The sequence below is a fragment of the Notothenia rossii genome, assembly GCF_949606895.1.
Source record: "Notothenia rossii genome assembly, chromosome: 3".
Taxonomy (NCBI): Eukaryota; Metazoa; Chordata; class Actinopteri; order Perciformes; family Nototheniidae; genus Notothenia; species Notothenia rossii.
Genome location: NC_136901.1, coordinates 85,004,146 through 85,021,644, shown reverse-complemented (window position 1 = coordinate 85,021,644; position 17,499 = coordinate 85,004,146). Strand labels below are relative to the sequence as shown.

At 42.2% G+C, this 17,499-nt stretch overlaps 1 protein-coding gene across 6 annotated transcripts in view; it reads left to right on the top strand.

Annotated features, from left to right (window-relative positions):
* fam13b (family with sequence similarity 13 member B) overlaps nucleotides 1-17,252 on the top strand; it is a 77,554-nt gene extending 60,302 nt beyond the window's left edge. For 4 of the 6 annotated variants that reach the window (XM_079668383.1, XM_079668384.1, XM_079668385.1 and 1 more), the window contains 14 exons: nucleotides 643-740; nucleotides 1,745-1,802; nucleotides 2,069-2,198; nucleotides 2,505-2,576; nucleotides 3,898-4,186; nucleotides 5,190-5,331; nucleotides 6,352-6,433; nucleotides 7,147-7,332; nucleotides 8,238-8,446; nucleotides 9,990-10,073; nucleotides 10,156-10,251; nucleotides 10,837-11,210; nucleotides 12,674-12,775; nucleotides 13,376-17,252. In XM_079668383.1, the coding sequence (XP_079524509.1) occupies nucleotides 643-740; nucleotides 1,745-1,802; nucleotides 2,069-2,198; nucleotides 2,505-2,576; nucleotides 3,898-4,186; nucleotides 5,190-5,331; nucleotides 6,352-6,433; nucleotides 7,147-7,332; nucleotides 8,238-8,446; nucleotides 9,990-10,073; nucleotides 10,156-10,251; nucleotides 10,837-11,210; nucleotides 12,674-12,775; nucleotides 13,376-13,499 (2,046 nt within the window). In that variant the 3' untranslated portion in view covers nucleotides 13,500-17,252. The remainder of the gene's footprint in view (nucleotides 1-642; nucleotides 741-1,744; nucleotides 1,803-2,068; nucleotides 2,199-2,504; nucleotides 2,577-3,897; nucleotides 4,187-5,189; nucleotides 5,332-6,351; nucleotides 6,434-7,146; nucleotides 7,333-8,237; nucleotides 8,447-9,989; nucleotides 10,074-10,155; nucleotides 10,252-10,836; nucleotides 11,211-12,673; nucleotides 12,776-13,375) is intronic. The other 2 variants (XM_079668386.1, XM_079668387.1) reach the window with 2 other exon arrangements.
* Nucleotides 17,253-17,499: the final 247 nt, after the last annotated feature.

Genomic DNA, 17,499 nt, shown 5'->3' with positions numbered 1-17,499 from the left:
CACCTGTGTGCCAAACTACAAAACACACACACGTATATTGAGTAATGATCCTGTTTCCTTTTGAACTATATATATTTATTTCTATTCCTATAGTTATTTTTGTGAAAAGCGCAGACACACACACACACACACACACACACACACACACACACACACACACACACACACACACACACACACACACACACACACACACACACACACACACACACACTGATCTGGATGTGTAAAGCCCTAAGTAATCTCAATTGCTATAGTATTAATTCTGCCTATTAAATCAAACCTGCCAGTTGCTGCTTGGGGAGTCATAAAAGATAGAAATTGTGATTTTGCCTTTACTTTTTTTTTACTTGGAGGTTTGCATTTTAAAGAGTGAAATCGATAATTAATCCCTTACTTTAAACTATATATTTATAAATATATTATCTTATTGTTTTCTTAGTTATTGCGTTTTTAGTTAAACCAAATCTGACAGTGTTGCTTTCTTGCAGTTCACTTATATATTATGTCTTGCTTTTGTCCTGTTGTTGCACGTTTACTCTTATAGCACTGCAAATGCCCCCACCCCCCCCCTGCAGGACCAATGGGAAATCATTAAAACAATCAATTCATTCTTAAATTGTACCTTTTGCTCTCTCCCAGGATCCATTGGCCTCTGGCGCCACCCTAGAGGAGAGCTCGGGGATGGACCTTGATGCAGAGGCCGTCAGAGACACTGAGAACAACATCAACACTGCCAGGTGGGGGGGGGTAGTAGTCTTTTATCAAGTTTACTTTCACCCTATTTATAGAAAATACAAACAAAGTTATAAGAGATGGAAATTTGGAAACCAACATTTTAAGGGATAAAGAAACATTTAGGCTTTATTTGAAAAAGATAGATGGATGTGTCTGCTACATGTAGCCTTACGCACAATGCATTATGGAGAGTAAATACATTTTATATAAATAACAGTGTCTTATAAATAGGACTCTCCTCTTTCCCAGAGACCATTTATTTAACATGCAGTGATATTGTCTTGCACTGATCACTTGACCCGTCATGTTTACTAATCACTTGGACATGCTACCTCAGCGTTTATCCTTAATCTGAGTCTGTCCGGTGATCGTGCAGTTTTACACTTTATACTGTATCATGCCTCTCGTTTAGGGCCGTTAACAATTTAATTTACAAACAAGTGAAGTTAATGCACTGCAGTTGATGTGTCACACAGTATACATTTGTTGTGCAGTCAAGGCTTAAATGCTCATTCACACCTATTCAGGAAAAACGGGTAAAAGTTAATCAGCGGGATGAAACGATTATTAGACACCACATTGATTTTAATTGTAACAAATTAGTGATTTTCCAACCGTTGACGTTTTTCGCACAATACAACATTCACAATGTGGAACGGCTTTTAGTTGTCTGACGATTGCGCAGCTGTTCGGATCTGCCACAGGCGACTACAATGTCCCAGGAAGACAACAAGGGTGGAAGGATTATGGCTGAAGCTCTCAAAAGTATTTTCATTAAGTCATTCTAGTTCAAAAATGCTTTTGGTTTTGCTCAAAGCGAGGGATATCCAAGGTCTGTGAACGGTCAGTGTTTAGTCAGGCATTAGACACAGCAATAACTAACAAGTTCTCCATATCTAAATATATATATGTCCCATAAAGGTTTAGGGAAATTGCTCATGCCCTGCTCCAATTGAATGTTTTTTTAGTATTTAGTTAATCTTACATTTCTTATCTTTGTTTTCAGGCAGGACAATCAACCCTGTGACAACATGGAGCAAACTCAGATTGACATCATAAACTGTGTAAGTAGCACTAAAGTGGATTTATTGTATCTAATTATGTGTTTTACTTCCAAAGGTTTCTTTTAAATGTAACTCAATTACAAGCACAAAAGAGTCGATTGTCGAAGTTGATGTTACACTATTTGTCTCTCTTTTGTGCAATCCTCCTTTATTTATATTTTAAATCATTTCCACCTCCGTTCTTTTGTACCTTTTTTTTTACTGAAATGGTGTCCCTTTATTCTCTCCGTCCCTAAATTGTTTCTTTAATCTCTCTCTTCCTGCAGGACCCGGGTTCATGCCGCTGTGATCAAAACGCCAACACCAGCAACACCAACCGGAACCACCTGTCGCCATGCCAACCAAACTCTGGCCAAAAACCCCAACTGCAGCTCTTCCCCGACAACCAATGGGAAGGTAGGAGAGAAAGTGTCATGTTGTTTTAATGATTAAGAAAAAAGCAAAGCAGTAAAACCATCTGTTCTCATATAAAAATATGATTTTTTTTAATGAATGTTTTTGCTAAATTAAAGTTGATATCTGTGTCATCCATAAAAGTAAAACTGTTTTTGCTTTGTTACTGTTAAAAAGTATGATTGACTGAATGAATGTTGGAGTTGTTATGAACGATTGACCTCGTCTCTGCTGTCTCTCTCCCTGTCCCTTCCTCCTTACTTCTTCTTCTTCTTCTTCTCCTATCTCACCCTCCTACCCTCCACACAGTGTCCCCCCCCTCCAATCTCCACCTCCCTCCCATAGATTTCTCATGTATGCACCTGCAAAAAGAAGGGGATGGTAAGTAGTTTCACTTCCACCAGCAAACCTCTCCTCTCTTACATCCTCTCTTGTTGCTGGTTTGGAGTACTGGAAGCCTACATGATAAATGCTCACATATTACGATGTGCTTGTGTGATTTTGATGCTTACTAAAACCCTGCATGTGAGGAAACTAGGGATGTAACGATATATCGATTATCGCGACATCGATTTTTTTTTTAGTTTAAAAAAAAAATAAACTTTATTTAACCAGGTGTAGGTTACAACAAGAACATGGCAGCAAGTAGGTTACAACATAAAACAACAGATAACACAAAAGGACATTGTATTTACAGGACTACATGTACATACCTAGAGACATTGACAAGTACCAACAGTAGATTTATATCTCGCCCTGTCAATAAGCCTCACCTTCTTGGCAAAAACTGTATTGTTTTTGAAGTGGTGGAGAGACAACGCACAGTTTTACCCACTGCTGTCACCCATGGCCAAAGCATATCTCTCTGTCCCAGCAACATCAGTACCAAGCAAGAGAGTTTTTTCCACAGCAGGGGATATTGTAAACGCCCAAACATCCCAGCTTCTACCTGGAAATGTGGACATGCTCATATTTCAAAAAAAAAAGTTAGTGAGTTTGAGTTGAGTTACTTGAAAAACTAAAGTGAAACTTGATTTATTTTATTGCAGGGTCAGATTATTATATTTTGGACACTTTAAAATACTACTATCTAAAATGCTGTGCAAATAATAATAATAAAAAAAAAAATGGCCAGATAAAATGTTAAAAAAATAAAATTGTTTTTTTTTCAATATCGCGATAAATATCATACGGTGGAGTTGTTATCGCGATATTATCGTACCGTGAGTTTTTGGTATACATCCCTAGAAGAAACTCTTCTAACAAAGCTGGTGAACTCTTCTTCTCCTCTTATCTTTGCTCCTCCCTACTGTGCAGGGTCACTGGGCAGATTGATCCGGACATCTTTTCCTCTCTAAAAATGGTTTTCTTTCTTGACTCTGCTTCTCTGTTTCTCACCTCTGTCTCGTTATCGCTGTGACCCTCCTCCCCCCTCTCCTTCCTCCTTATCCCGCTTGACTCAGCGCTCTAGCATAGCACTGATGGTCAAAGCAAGGCGTGACTTGGCATGGAATCCAATGAACAAATGAACTTGTTCTTGAGTGTTTCAGCTTAACCTGCTCACAGGCAGCTTTTGTGTGTTTCTTTTGTTTGTACCTCGCGTGTATTGCTGTTTATAGTTAACATTAAGTATTGAATGAGTTCTTTTCTCTCTCCCTCCTGACCTCCGTTAACCTCTTCCTTTCTGTCCTCCTCTCTGCAGACCCCGTCCCTGCCTTTAAATCGTGGCGGGACGAGGGTGATGGTGGGGAGGCGCAGCTCTCCCCTCTGGCCGGTCGCATGGTCCGCCTCCCCCCGCTGCTCCTGGAGGAGGAAGGCGAGGAGGAGGAGGAGGAGGAAGAGGAGGATGGAGGGCAGGACGACGCCTCCCCCTCCTCCTCCCGCTCCCACCCTCCCCTCCTGGCTCGACGCTTTCTCGATTTCGGGGCGCACGGTGCTCAGAGGTTTGTCCAGCAGGACCCCGACGCCACCTCACCGACCAAAGCACAGAGGTACGCTTCGATTCATGAATAAATATAAATAACTATATTAATATGTTCAACATAAGACATAGCCACGTTTAAAAGACAATACATACAAATGGGTAAAGTGACAACAAGCACATTAATAGCAACAGATTAGTAAACAAGTATATTTATATTAACACGGACAATATCATTTGTTCTCCCGGTTGGTCGAAATACAAACATTGTGATTTTGTCCTTTTTAATCTGGTCATTTTAGTTTAAAAAAGTGTATACGGCTCTATTTCTTTCGTTCTTTTCGACCGTTTTTAATAGTGACAAAATCTTATATTGTCCTTTCCCTTCTCGTTACAAACACGTTTCAGCTAGATTCTCTTTGTGAGTTTCCAGTCTGTAATCAAACCTACAGTCATCTTCCTTAATCCAGGTCAGAGCGTATCGTGTGTAGGGATGGGTACCGAGCCCCGGTATTAAAGGGGCCCCGAGGCTGAATTATTAAAGACCGTGGTACCGTTAAGCTCCGACGTTATCGGTCCTTTTATCGGTACTGGAGACATCTAAAAAATATCTATTATGTATTATTGCTACACAAACATTATATTAAAGTTATAGGGTCGCCAACTCTGTTTCTAATATGCAAAAAGACTGCAAAATGCCTCTATGATTATTTTTAGTATTTTCGATCTTTCCAATCCATACGAGAGAACTCTCTCCCCCGCCTGCTTGGGAGGGGGCGGGGCAGTTTACACACACACACAACAGCTACATCACACACACACACACACACATGGAGGAGAGTGCTCCGAGGTTTGGTTAAACTTGTGTGGACAATGCTCGTTGCCAAAAGTGCAATAAGAGTTTAGCATGTAAGGGCGATAACACGAACAATTTGTCTAAACATTTAGCTAAAGTGCACTACATTCGAGGTATCTGAGTTACTCTTTATTTTGTTAAAGTTTCAACTATTCTGTTTATCTGTTGGATCATTTTTGGCCTTTCATTCACCTTTCTCTATCCTCTGTTCCTCCAGGCCGCGGCGAGCGTCGTTCGGCTCCAAAGAGGCGACGAGAGGAGGAGACTCGGTGACGCACCAACTCACCAAGAAGCTCCAGCACCTGAAGAAGAAAATCAAGCAGTTTGAAGAGCAATTTGAGAAGGAAAGAAACTATAAGGTAAACATTGTGTATGTATTTAGTATTCTTTATTCTGACAGTTCATGTTAATGACCACTGCAACTTTATAAGAAATAATGAGCTCAGCCCAGCTCCTCTGAAATTCCCAATTTTCCATAGTTTGAAGTCGTTCTGAGTTTGTGTTCATGTGCTTTAAGTCATAGTGTGGAAACACCAAGGACGCAACAAAGAAGATGTGTCATATTTGATTACGTGTTGAAACAACATACTGATAGCATCCATTTTTTCCCCCAACTTGGAAAACATTTATCCCGACACCACATGCAGCACAAATGCCCTATCTTTAATTTGAACAATGTGTATCCGCCCCTTGCTTGATTAGGATCCAATGGCTTCTTCTTTAGATCATACACCATCCTTCCACTAAGGTTTATGAAAGTCAGGCCAGGACTTTTCTTGTTGATAACAGTGAAACAAACTGTACTAAAAACAGGACGTTCTTGTCAGAGGCCATAATAAATAATAAAAGACCTATCCAACCTTCAAGTGATTGCTTATTATCAATCACTTGAAACCTTCATCCTCCTCCTCTTCCTCCCTTTAACTAGCCCTGACTCCTCTCTTTATCTAGGAACTTTTTCTTTTTTTGAACTGTTTATTTTCCTTTTAACAAAACAAGACCAGACATATCAAATGACAGATGGTTACATGATAAAGCAAAGTAAGGAATTAAATCAAGCAAATCCAGTACAAATTGAAATAATGAAGTAAATAACATAAATAAATATAAACTGGGAAATAAAAATAAATATTATTAAATACAAATTATGAATAATATTAAAGTCAAATCAAATCAATACTAATAAAAGCAATGACATCTTTGTATATAGGAACTTTAACTGATGAAGGTCAGATGATCTGAACGATGTGAATAAATACTACACAAGATGCTTTTTGGGTGTTTTGTTGGATGTTAGTTCCTGTTTGCAAACATTAGCTGTTCTTCAGTTTCATGACCTCATCAGTGAACCCCTAACTCCGCCCTCTTTCTCCCTGCAGCCCTCTCATGGAGACAAGGCAGCTAACCCCAAAGTCCTGAAGTGGATGACAGACCTCACAAAGATCCGCCGGCAGATTAAAGGTACAACCGCCTGCTCTTTCTCCTGTGAATGTGCATTTGTGTGTGTGTGTGTGTGTGTGCTGTGTGTGTGTGTGTGTGTGTGTGTGTGTGTGTGTGTGTGTGTGTGTGTCGGGGCTAGAGTGTCTGCGTGCCATCCTGTTCAACGCTGGACAGCTTGACCCTCCCCACTCCTGACCTTTGTAACACCACCGCATGTCTGCTGGTCTAACACACACGCAGTCACGCACATGCCAGGGAGTAGACGTGGCTCTCAGGCGTAGCTTCACCCTCCAGTGTGCTGGTGCGTCCTTGTGAGCCCAAGTGGAGTCAGTGAGGTGAAACGGTGGGGAAGAGTTGATGTGTAAATATCAAGGAATAGTCTTTTTTTTCTCAGAGTTAAAACTGCAGATAGTTTTGTCCCCTTCTAAACTGCTGTTCCTTGTAAAATATGAATTGTCTGATGTGTAGAAATATTTTTTTTTGTCTCTTATGCATCGTTTCACCAAACTGACCCCCCCCCCCCCATGACTCTCGTCACCCTCTCTACGGGAGGTGTCGGCTCTCCTTGAGATCCCAGTGGCCGAAAAACATTTCTCTCTCTGTGACAAAATCTAAATTGAAAAAAAACAATAACGCGAGCAACCGCTCTCCACTTTCCTCCCTCCTCCTCCTCCTCCTCCTCCTCTTCCTCCCACCGACTGATTGATTGATTGATTGACTGATGGGCCAACCAGGACGCCAGCACCACCTTTTACCCAGAAGCACGCTGAGGCACCAGGCTTTGCTCCATTCATACAGACGCCACCATGCTCCCTCCTCCCCTTCCTACTCTTCCTCCTCCTCTATCTGCTCCCCCCCCAACCACACACTCACCTCCCCGCTCCACCCCTACTCAGGCCTGAGCTCTAAAGCGTTCCTCAGTAAGTACCAACCCCTCAGTAAGTAGACACTGCAAACACTACCCACGTCACAATGAGGCGGCATTGTGCGAGCGTCTTGCCTCTCTTCTTGTTTTGGTGTATTTCCTGTTGAACTGCATGATGGCACGAGACATTTGAACTAAAGGCATCTTTCTAAGCGTGAAGTAATGTGAGGAAGAAGTGGGGATGTTTAAGAGGGTATCATTTATGTTTTTGTTATCATCATATCGGTGTCATCTTGTGTGAAATACAGAAACTGCTTCTTATTTAGGAATGTCTCGAGGCAGTTGAAAGCATATCAGGAGAAAACTGCACTTTAAAAATGATATTTTCATTCGGGCCTTATTTGCAATGTTTATTGTATTTAATAGAAGTATTTTGGAAATGGTTGTATATAAGCAGTATACAGTTTAGTACAGTATAGTAGCAGAACCGAGTATACTCGATTTTCTGTTTATTTTTTGCCTGATATATAGTTTGCGTATGCTTTTGCCCGGGGCAAGTTGATACACTGAATGTGATCATTGCATCTAAATATTACCCAGAAGGCAGCAGGAAGTCTCGGTCTGTAACAATCTTTTCTGAGCGCCTTTTTATTTTTAAATTCTCAGGCGCCATAGAGAAATGGTTTAGGATTTGTGTGTGTTTGTGTTTGGATTGGGTTTGGTGTTTGTGTGCCAGTCGGAGCATGTTCTGGTTCTGTGACCGGCTGACTTTACCCACCGCAGCATGTCTGACCGTAAAGTCCAACACCTTTAATGTGAACATTTTCTCCACATTCTCTCTTTCTGTAACCGCCGTTCTTGTCCTGGTCTCTCTCTCTCCCCCTTCTCTCTCTCTATCTCCTCCACTTTTATATCCTCTTCTTCATTTTGTTCCTCATGATTGTATCCCTTCTTCCCCAGATGCCAAGCACCGTGCAGAGAGCGAGCTCGGCCCCCTGACTCGGCCCCGCAGCAACACTTTACCCAAGAGCTTCGGCTCCACGCTGGACCAAGGCGCTCACGACGCAGAGGTCAAAGATCAACATCCCACCAGAGAGGAAACGCTGGAGCTCATCCAGCAGCGCGTCAAAGGGAAGAGGCAGGAGGACGGCTGGCCCGACGACATCAAGGTGAGCCGCAGACACACTCAGCAGGACAGGGACAGCAACTATGAACAGTAGAAGTGGATTAGCGAGTAAATAGATATACCCTTTTCCCACTAATATAATCATGTATGTATAGGGTTTTTTAAATAATTCAAAACCTCCCTTTTCTGCCAGTATATAAATGCATCATTTGTTTTTGGCCATATCCCATTTAAAGGTCCCATGTCATGGCCATTTCTACTGATCATAATTCCATTGTTGAGGTCTACTAGAATAGATTTACATTGTTCAATGTTCCAAACTCACATTGGTTTCTCATACAGCATCTCTGTATAGTATGTGTATTCACTCTCTGTCCTAAACGGCTTGTTGGAGCTCCTGCCCCCCCCCCCCCCCCCCCCCTCCCTGTGAGCCCACTGTGCTCTGATTGGTCAGCTCGCCCACTCTGTTCTGATGAGTCCACCACCGTTACAGCGGAACATCAGTGATTGTGTGTTTCAATGGCATTAGCAACCAGGAAATGACACCAGTAATGACAAACAGATAAGAATGCTGTGTGGGGTCTGCGAGACAGCGAAACGGCACGAATGGACGCAGGAAGTGGGGGGTGCTGAGGGGGCTGCAGCACTCCCATCTGCGAGGCTCCACTAGCACCCGCAGCCCCCGGGTTAATCAATGGAATAAAAAAAGAAAATAAGAAATACACATGATATAAGTTGTCATTAGAAATGTGGAAATAGGACAAGAAGTATTAATGCAAGGAGCCACCATGCAGCAGAGATAGAGATAAGATAATGATAACTTTTTGTTTCAGGGTGTCGAGGGGGGGGGGTCTTAAAAAGTGTTAAAAGTTGATAAATCAATTTAGAGAAATGAAGGCTATTAAAAGTATTAATATTATTAATAGTATTTTACAAGGTATTACATTTTGTAGCTTGTTTTCAATAAGTATATAAATTGTCCAAAGAGGTTGTATTCTACAGTCTGCCTGAATGTAATCATTGCGTAGGTGTGTAGTGTGATTCTGTGGAGTTTATTTATGGCGTCCCGTTGGATTTGACTTCATCTGAACAGGACATCGCACGCTCACTGCTTGATAGCGCGCGAAGGTCCGTTTACGCCGGTTGTTAAACAACATCGTTATGGGGAAATGCAAGTCTGCGTCCAAATGGTTGGAAGATAAGGAGGAAGGACAATCAATACTGTATATAGTCAATGTGAGGTAAAGTGTGTCGCCAAGGTAACCGGTTAGAACTCAAAGTAGCGATGAGGTCTTAAAATGTATGGAAAGGGTCTTAAAAAAGGTCTTAAAAGGTTTTACATCTGACTTCAGGATTCCTGCAGATACCCTGTGTACCTGCACTGTAACAGATTTGACACAAAAGACTACACTTTATAGCAGTTTGACTTTGTTGTGTTGCATAAATGTGACATTGTAAGATGTCAGCTGGTGTAGCCACATCTGCTTCAGGTCACAGCTGTGAAACAACACATTAGTTCAAATGCACAAGGCGTCACAATATAAAAATAGCTTATATCACAATGTCTTCATGTCCCGTCTCTGCAGAAGATGACCAAGGAGCAGCTGTCCTGTGAGAAGACGGTGCTTCAGAAGAACCTGCTGCACTACGAGGGGCTGCACGGCCGACCTGTAAGACACCAGACATCCTGAATGCTGTGACCAATTCAAACTCTGTATCAAAGTTGTTTTAACCGTCTTTGCTCTCCCTCAGGTGACCAGAGAGGAGCGCATGGTGGTGAAGCCTCTCTACGACCGCTACAGATTAGTCAAGCAGATGCTCACCAGAGTCAGCATCACACCCATCACAGTGCGTACACAGAAACACAACATTTCATATCTGTACACATGAACACATCTACTCCTGACCCTAGCAAACTTACTATTCATAATTATCTTCACTTATATTTGTACCTGGACATTTACACACTTACTGTAAATCATTGTAATCATATTTATTATGTCAAGTGCGTACATATTGTTCACCCATCTACAACTGAGACATCTCAGGGTCTTAGATTAGATTAGACTTATTGCCCCCAGGGAAGATGTACTCCTTAATCCTTGTTATTGTTATTTATATTTGTAATCTTATCATCATTGTGTCGTTTGAACTCGTACCTGTGTTCACTCTCCTCGATGTTCCCGCTTGAATCCTGTGTTCCCTTACGGGGTTTCATACTGATTTATATTACATTATCTTATCTTATGTTATTACACAAGGACACCAGGCTCTCTAGTACAGATTTGGTACATGTGCTATCGTAAACTACGTTAGTAAATATCACAATCTTAACTGTATCTTGTTTGTTATTAAGAAGTCCGTCTAACTTCAAGTATTTCAGTCTTTACATGAGATATTAATTCACTTGTGCATTAACCGCCCCCCCCTCAGGTGTCCCCCTCCAGTAAGAGGCGCACTCAGACCCTGCAGCCCATCATCGAGGGGGAGACCGCTCATTTCTGGGAGGAGATCAAAGAGGAGGAGGAGGACGAGCGGAAGGAAAAAGAGGAAGGAGGGGGAGAAAAGGTGGAGAGGGAGGAGGAGGAGGAGGAAGATGAGGAGGACGAGGAAGAGGAGGGGGAGAGCAGCGGGGGGGAGATGCAGAGCTCCGAGGTCATCATGGCCGTGGACCTGGTGACCTCTTCTGAAGGGTCGAAGACAAGGAGCCACACCCCCCCCGACCCCTCCCTCAGGGGGAAGATGGAGGAGGGGTCCGGGAAGCTGGCCCTCGACCTGCGGCTGTCCAGCTCCAACGCCTCGTCCATGTGAGGACACACTCACACCCACACACCCACACACCCACACACCCACACACACACACACACACACACACACACACACACACACACACACACACACACACACCTGCGTCATACACACTCACACACACACACACGTCATACACACACACACACACACACACACACACACACACACACACACACACACACGTCATACACACACACACACACACACACACACACACACACACACCTGCGTCACATACACACTCACACACACACGTCACACTCACATACACACTCACACACACACGTCACACTCACACACACACACACACACACACACACACACACACACACACACACACACACACACACCTGCGTCACATACACACTCACACACACACGTCACACTCACATACACACACACACACACACACACACACACACACACACACACACACACACACACACCCACCTGCGTCACATATACAAGATGGTGTGTTAGCATTAAAAACAAAGGAAAACTTCACTAAAGTTCCACAGCAAATAACGTATTCTCTATCCGGACGGAATTATTTCTTAAAATCCAATAAATTCATTCTGGTTTCCCCGCATCTTCTGAACCACTCCACTCCAGAACCACTCCACTCCTAACACCCTGATTAAAGTGTATTAAAGTGGACCTATCATGCTATATTTGAATAATATAGTGTAGGACCATACCTATATAAGGCATATTTATACTTTTTATTTTTCAAAATACCAAACAGATCATGCATTTTAGCCATTCCTCATTTCGCTCAATTTAACACTGTCTTTGCATGGGCTGATTATGTGAGAACAGCACCATCTACAGGCCTGGCATAGGTACTACAGCGTCTCCAGCGGCAATGTCCGTGGCTGTCTCCTCCTGATTGTTGGAGTTGGCCCAATAGCCGTAGCGCCACTTCTGTGATGTCATAGAAGTGTTCAAATCTGGATCAGTCTGTATCAGTCAGCAGGATTAATGAGAGAGAGAGAGAATCAAGTCTGTAATCTGGTGAACGTGTCACAGAGTTTATTGCTCTCTCTCAAAAACACACACACACACACACACACACACACACACACACACACACACACACACACACACACACACACACACACACACACACTCCCCTTTAATCTTCTTCATCAGCTCAGGTGCATCTTGCTCTCTTCAGGTCATGATCCTGACAGCTGATCCTCTGCACACGCTCCTTTTCTCTCTTGACTCTAAATCAATGGGTCAAGATCCAAATGATGTTAACAAAAAACTCCATGTCATAAATAAATGTGTGCTTCAGTCAGTGTAGAGTCAAGAAACAAAGGTGGTATAAAAGCATCTTAGGAGCAAGACGTTATCCCTACATTCTCTGTGGGATTTCCCTTCCACTGCAGTTCAACTGTAATGAGCATCAACGTTAACCCTCTCTCCCCCCCCCCCCCCCCCCCCTCTCTTGCAGGCCAGAGCTGCTGGAACAGCTGTGGAAGGCCCGAGCCGAGAAGAAGAAACTGAGGAAGACCATCCGAGAGTTTGAGGAAGAATTTTATCAGCATAATGGAAGGTAGGAAGAAGACAGCCAAAATAAATCTATAGTGAACATGATGTCGTTCAGCTGTCAGGTTTAAAGCAGTCTGAGGAAGTCAACTGAAATCCAATACTTCTAACCAGGAAGGCTTAAAGTCAGTTAGTGTACAGACACATCAGACGAGATCACTTCACTCATGACCTTGGCAATCAAAGAGTAACATTTGAGTTCTGCGCTTCCTTCCCGCCTTTTGCTGCTCTATTCATTTCTCTCAGTTGATAGTAAAGATTAGGCTTCAAAGGCGTAACCTATATCATTTGAAATGTGATTAGGCCGGAGGGAACCACAAACTTCTGACATCTACTGTGGTTCACCGCATCATGGAGTTTGTCGTACATCGAGACATGGCTGACATCACGCCGCTCTTTGAAAGGCCTCCTTATAGCCGGCTCTGATGTCTTCTGCTATTAAACACACTATCAGCGATCATGTCAGTGATGCTGTCTGGGGAGAGCTGATTAACGCTCAGTGAAACGGCCTTGGAGCAGACACAACTTATCTGCTGGTGTCTGGCTGTAACTCCCCCCTCTCCCTCCCCCCTCTCCCTCCCCCCCCCCCCCTCTCCCCCCCTTGCAGGAACGTGCAGAAGGAGGACCGGGTGCCGCGCCTGGAGGAGTACAGGGAGTACAAGAGGATCAAGGCCAAGCTCCGCCTCCTGGAGGTCCTCATCAGCAAACAGGACTCCTCTAAATCCATCTAGCCCCGCCTCCTCCACACCAGCTGTCACCGCACTCATCTGCAGGGACGTCATCCCATCGGGGGAGGGGGGGGGGGGGGGGGGGTCCTCAAACACATCGCAGGAAGAGGCACACACACCTCCACTCAGTGTGCTGCATTTATGTCATGGAGGGAATTTATTCAAAGTGACTAAAGTGACAGTTTGCCATGATTTAACCTCAGGAAGCTTTTGAGCTTTTGAGGGACGAGCAGCATCCCGTAGAGAAAGGTCTCTGAGTTTCCCATGGTAGAAACGACTTACCTAACACTGACCGGTCGAATATACAGACAGCAGCTGTGCGGTCATTTAGACACGACGACTGCGTGTCTCGTGATGTAAAAATATCAAATCGTTTTTAATACTTTATCAGCCCAGTTTGTTAAGCAAAAGTAATCATGAATGTAATTTTAGCTGCTTCAGTTCCTGACAGTTTAGCAGAGGAACTACTTTGCTGAGAAGTGCGTTAAAAAATCTAATTTTAAGCATTTTGATGACTTAAATGATTATATTAGTTTGATAAATATTTCATTATTTATATATGTGGCTGCTGATATTTTCAGCAATGTGTACATATTGGGGTTCTTTGACTTTAATGAACCACATTTAAAAGAGGACATTTTATTCCTATGACATGCATGCAGCACCAGACAACTTAAAATCACTTCGTCAGCCACACCTGAACGCCTCGCCGGACTGCATTTCATCTGAAACAAGGAAACGCGGTCACTCATATTCGGAGAGAAAAAACATTTTTGACGTTTTAATTTCAGGACCTTTGTTTTTGTTCTTCACCTTATTCTTTTCCTCTTGCTGAGGGATCTTATGGGACAGCTCGTGGACTGGCATTTTAGACGCTCTTCACTCAAAACACTCATTGTTTCTTTGGGACGTCGCTCTGTGGGAAAGTCTTTCGCCTCTCGTCAAAGGGCGCGAGGCGATACGTTATTTTATCGTCGGTTAAATTATGTCCTCGATGCTTCACACCTTCTGACGGATTTTAGAAACGGTTCACATGTTTAAAATCACACATTTTTGCGTGTATTGTTAAAAGAAAAAGGGGTATAAATACATGTTTGTGAGACACTGCTGTCCACGTCTTTTCTTAAATGAAAATATGTGTGTTGTATTCCAAGGGGAAAAAAGATTTGTCCTAACTCTTAGTGTGACCTTGGAGCTGATCATGAAATACTGAATTTCCTTTTCCTTGATTTCTATTTTTTGGCTTTTTGTTTTATTTTGGCAATATTTGTCAGTAAGATGTACACAACTTCCTTTCCCATGAGCCTCTTGGGGAGAAAACTCTGCTTTTAAGTCGTCTTAAACTCAAACAAGTTTGCGCTTGTGATTTTGTTATTTCTGACGGCACCTAAAGGCAACATTGGTCTAAAGATGCTCACAGGAATGTCAGATGTTTTTCAGGATGTAGATGTTACGGAAATCATTTGGAATATTCTGCATTTTCTTTGCTTTTACATTTTCTCTCTTCACTTGTTCAGTTTGGTGCATGGAGGTCCTGAGGGATTATGGGTAATAAGTGATGAGGAGAGGAGCCAGTATCTGGTCCACGCTACTGCAGTTTCTTTGAAACCAAAAGCATGTTGGCTACAGGAAGTTGGCCGGAGTTTCCTGGATGTCAGTCAGCAGTTGCCGTGCAGCTGACCGTCTCTGATATATTTCTGGGGTCACAGTGTGTCGCTTTTATTTGATCTCTGAGGTGCCAACTCTGCCAGCATTGATTTTAGATGCAGAAACTGTGTGTGATCTTTTTTCATGACCTGTGAGTCAGTGCTGAGGGCCTGTTAGCACGTTAGCATGATGTCCTCACTGCTGAGGAAGGGAAGGGGTTTCTCTGTGACGTTTCATTGCCTGCTGGCGGGTGAAATGAGGGCAGGTGAAGAGGAGGAGGAGTTTCTGTCTCCTATCAGACAGACGTCATGATGTCACAGTGTGATTTGAAATATGGGGCAGAGACATTTCCAACTATCGCTGATTGTTTCGCTTTAGCGTGTGTTTCTGCAAGTGGAGTTCTATTATCAGAACCTCTTTGGCTTGTTATGTGTGAGACGTTTAAGGACAATAAGACACATTAATGCTTTTCTGTGATGTACTTTTACCTGCCTGAATCAAAGTTAACTGCAGTCTTTTCTCTGCCAGTGGACGGCAGATGTGATGGTTTGAAATCACAGTTTTGAATGAGACAGGAGTTTTTGTGAGTGCTTGTGGAGAGGGAGGTTTATCAGGACGTTAAGGTCGGTAGGGTCGATGTAAAAAGATGTTATTTGCACAGCATTCACAGAATGCAGCCCTTTGTGTTTTTTCATTTGTTATTTCTAAAAATGAAGCACTACTTCTATACAAATATAAATATAAACTGTACATATATAAAAAAAAACATCCGAAGGAATGAATGTCAGAAATATTTAAATTATTTCAAACATTATGTTTGGCCCCCTTTGGTTCATTATACTTGTGATGCCCTGAGAATGTGTTTTTTTATTATTATAAATATTGCTATTACTATCATAACCATAATTTTGTGTGATAATGACAATAATAACCCTTTTGTATCTACTCACAATCTGTAAAGCAGCTGTAGAAGTTAGTCTGGCACTGTGTGGCTGATCGACCTGAACATGCTCCGGTTCCTCATTTATTTTTGTCGCTCTGTGTAAAATAAGCTAATCTAGAAGCAGTACTGTAGTGAGCTTGCATGGCAAACAGAACATAATAGTATGAATAACATGATGTATTGTTTCTATTGTTTGTGCCATGAAGGATCAGCAATAATAAAAGTTTGAGTGGAGGTTTTACAGTATCGGGTCCTGGGTAATGTGTGGGATCGACTGTGTGAATATTTGAGGTACAACACTTTTTCAGCCTGACACACACCTGGTCACACACACTCTGCTTATACAGCTTGTTTTTACCACTGCTGTCAGCATAATGTTCATGTTGGCGCTGCTGAAAAACCAAAATAAGAATTTCAAAGATGGAGGGACTGAAAAGCCAATGACAGAAAACATTCCAGTTTTTATCTTCATTTAAAAAAAGTGGAAATCCATCGTTGATCTCTGAAGGGCTTTTCTTTCAATTTGTATCTTTTTATTAGTCAAACCAGACGAGCAGTTGATATGTTTGGCGCCTCAGTTTCTTAAAATAAACTCTGTTTTTACATTGTGCCTGCAACACAGTGGTAAAAGTCACGTTGTGAACTGTAAATGTATTCTGTCAGTGTACAGTTTCATCACACACACTTTCCTCTCTGACATGCATGTTTGTTTTACACACCTGGAGCTCACAGCAGACGTTTCTGTCAAAGGTGTCCTGCAGGAAATGTCAAAGAAATGATCAGTTTTTTTGGTCAAAACGGCAGAAGACGAGCTAAAAGATATATTATATATTATATAAGTGTGTAAAGGGATTGTTGAGTCTTTAAATCTTTCAAATTTAAAGGAGAAATCGTCGTGTTGCTTTCAGGTGTGATCGAGAAAGTAGGAAATCAGATACTTCTTGACATCTTTGATCCTGAGTTTGCTGTAATTTGCTTTAACGTGAGAGTTCATCTACATGTGATACTGTGTTTTATCACATCAATATATTGTATGTGCGTATGTATCTATAAATGTTTTCTTACTTTGTGAATGCTTTTTTCTGTTTTTTCTCCATTAACAAAACAATGAGAAAATACAATCAGTAACAGACATTTACACGTGAAAAATAAAATTTGCAAGCTTGCCACATTCTCTCGATTCTTGATTCAAAAAAAGTAAGGTGTTGGTTGAGTAGGTAGAGGGACCTGCACTGTGGAAATAGAGGTTACATTAATATAAATACTTTAATAAATGAAAACAATTCTAAAATAAAAATGTGAAGACTCAAACAACTAAGAGCTCTAGTCTTTACAATATATAATAGGGATATGCAAGTTTTTGATAAATTGATGGATTCTTGATTCATTACAAGCAGCCTGCATCTCAAATGT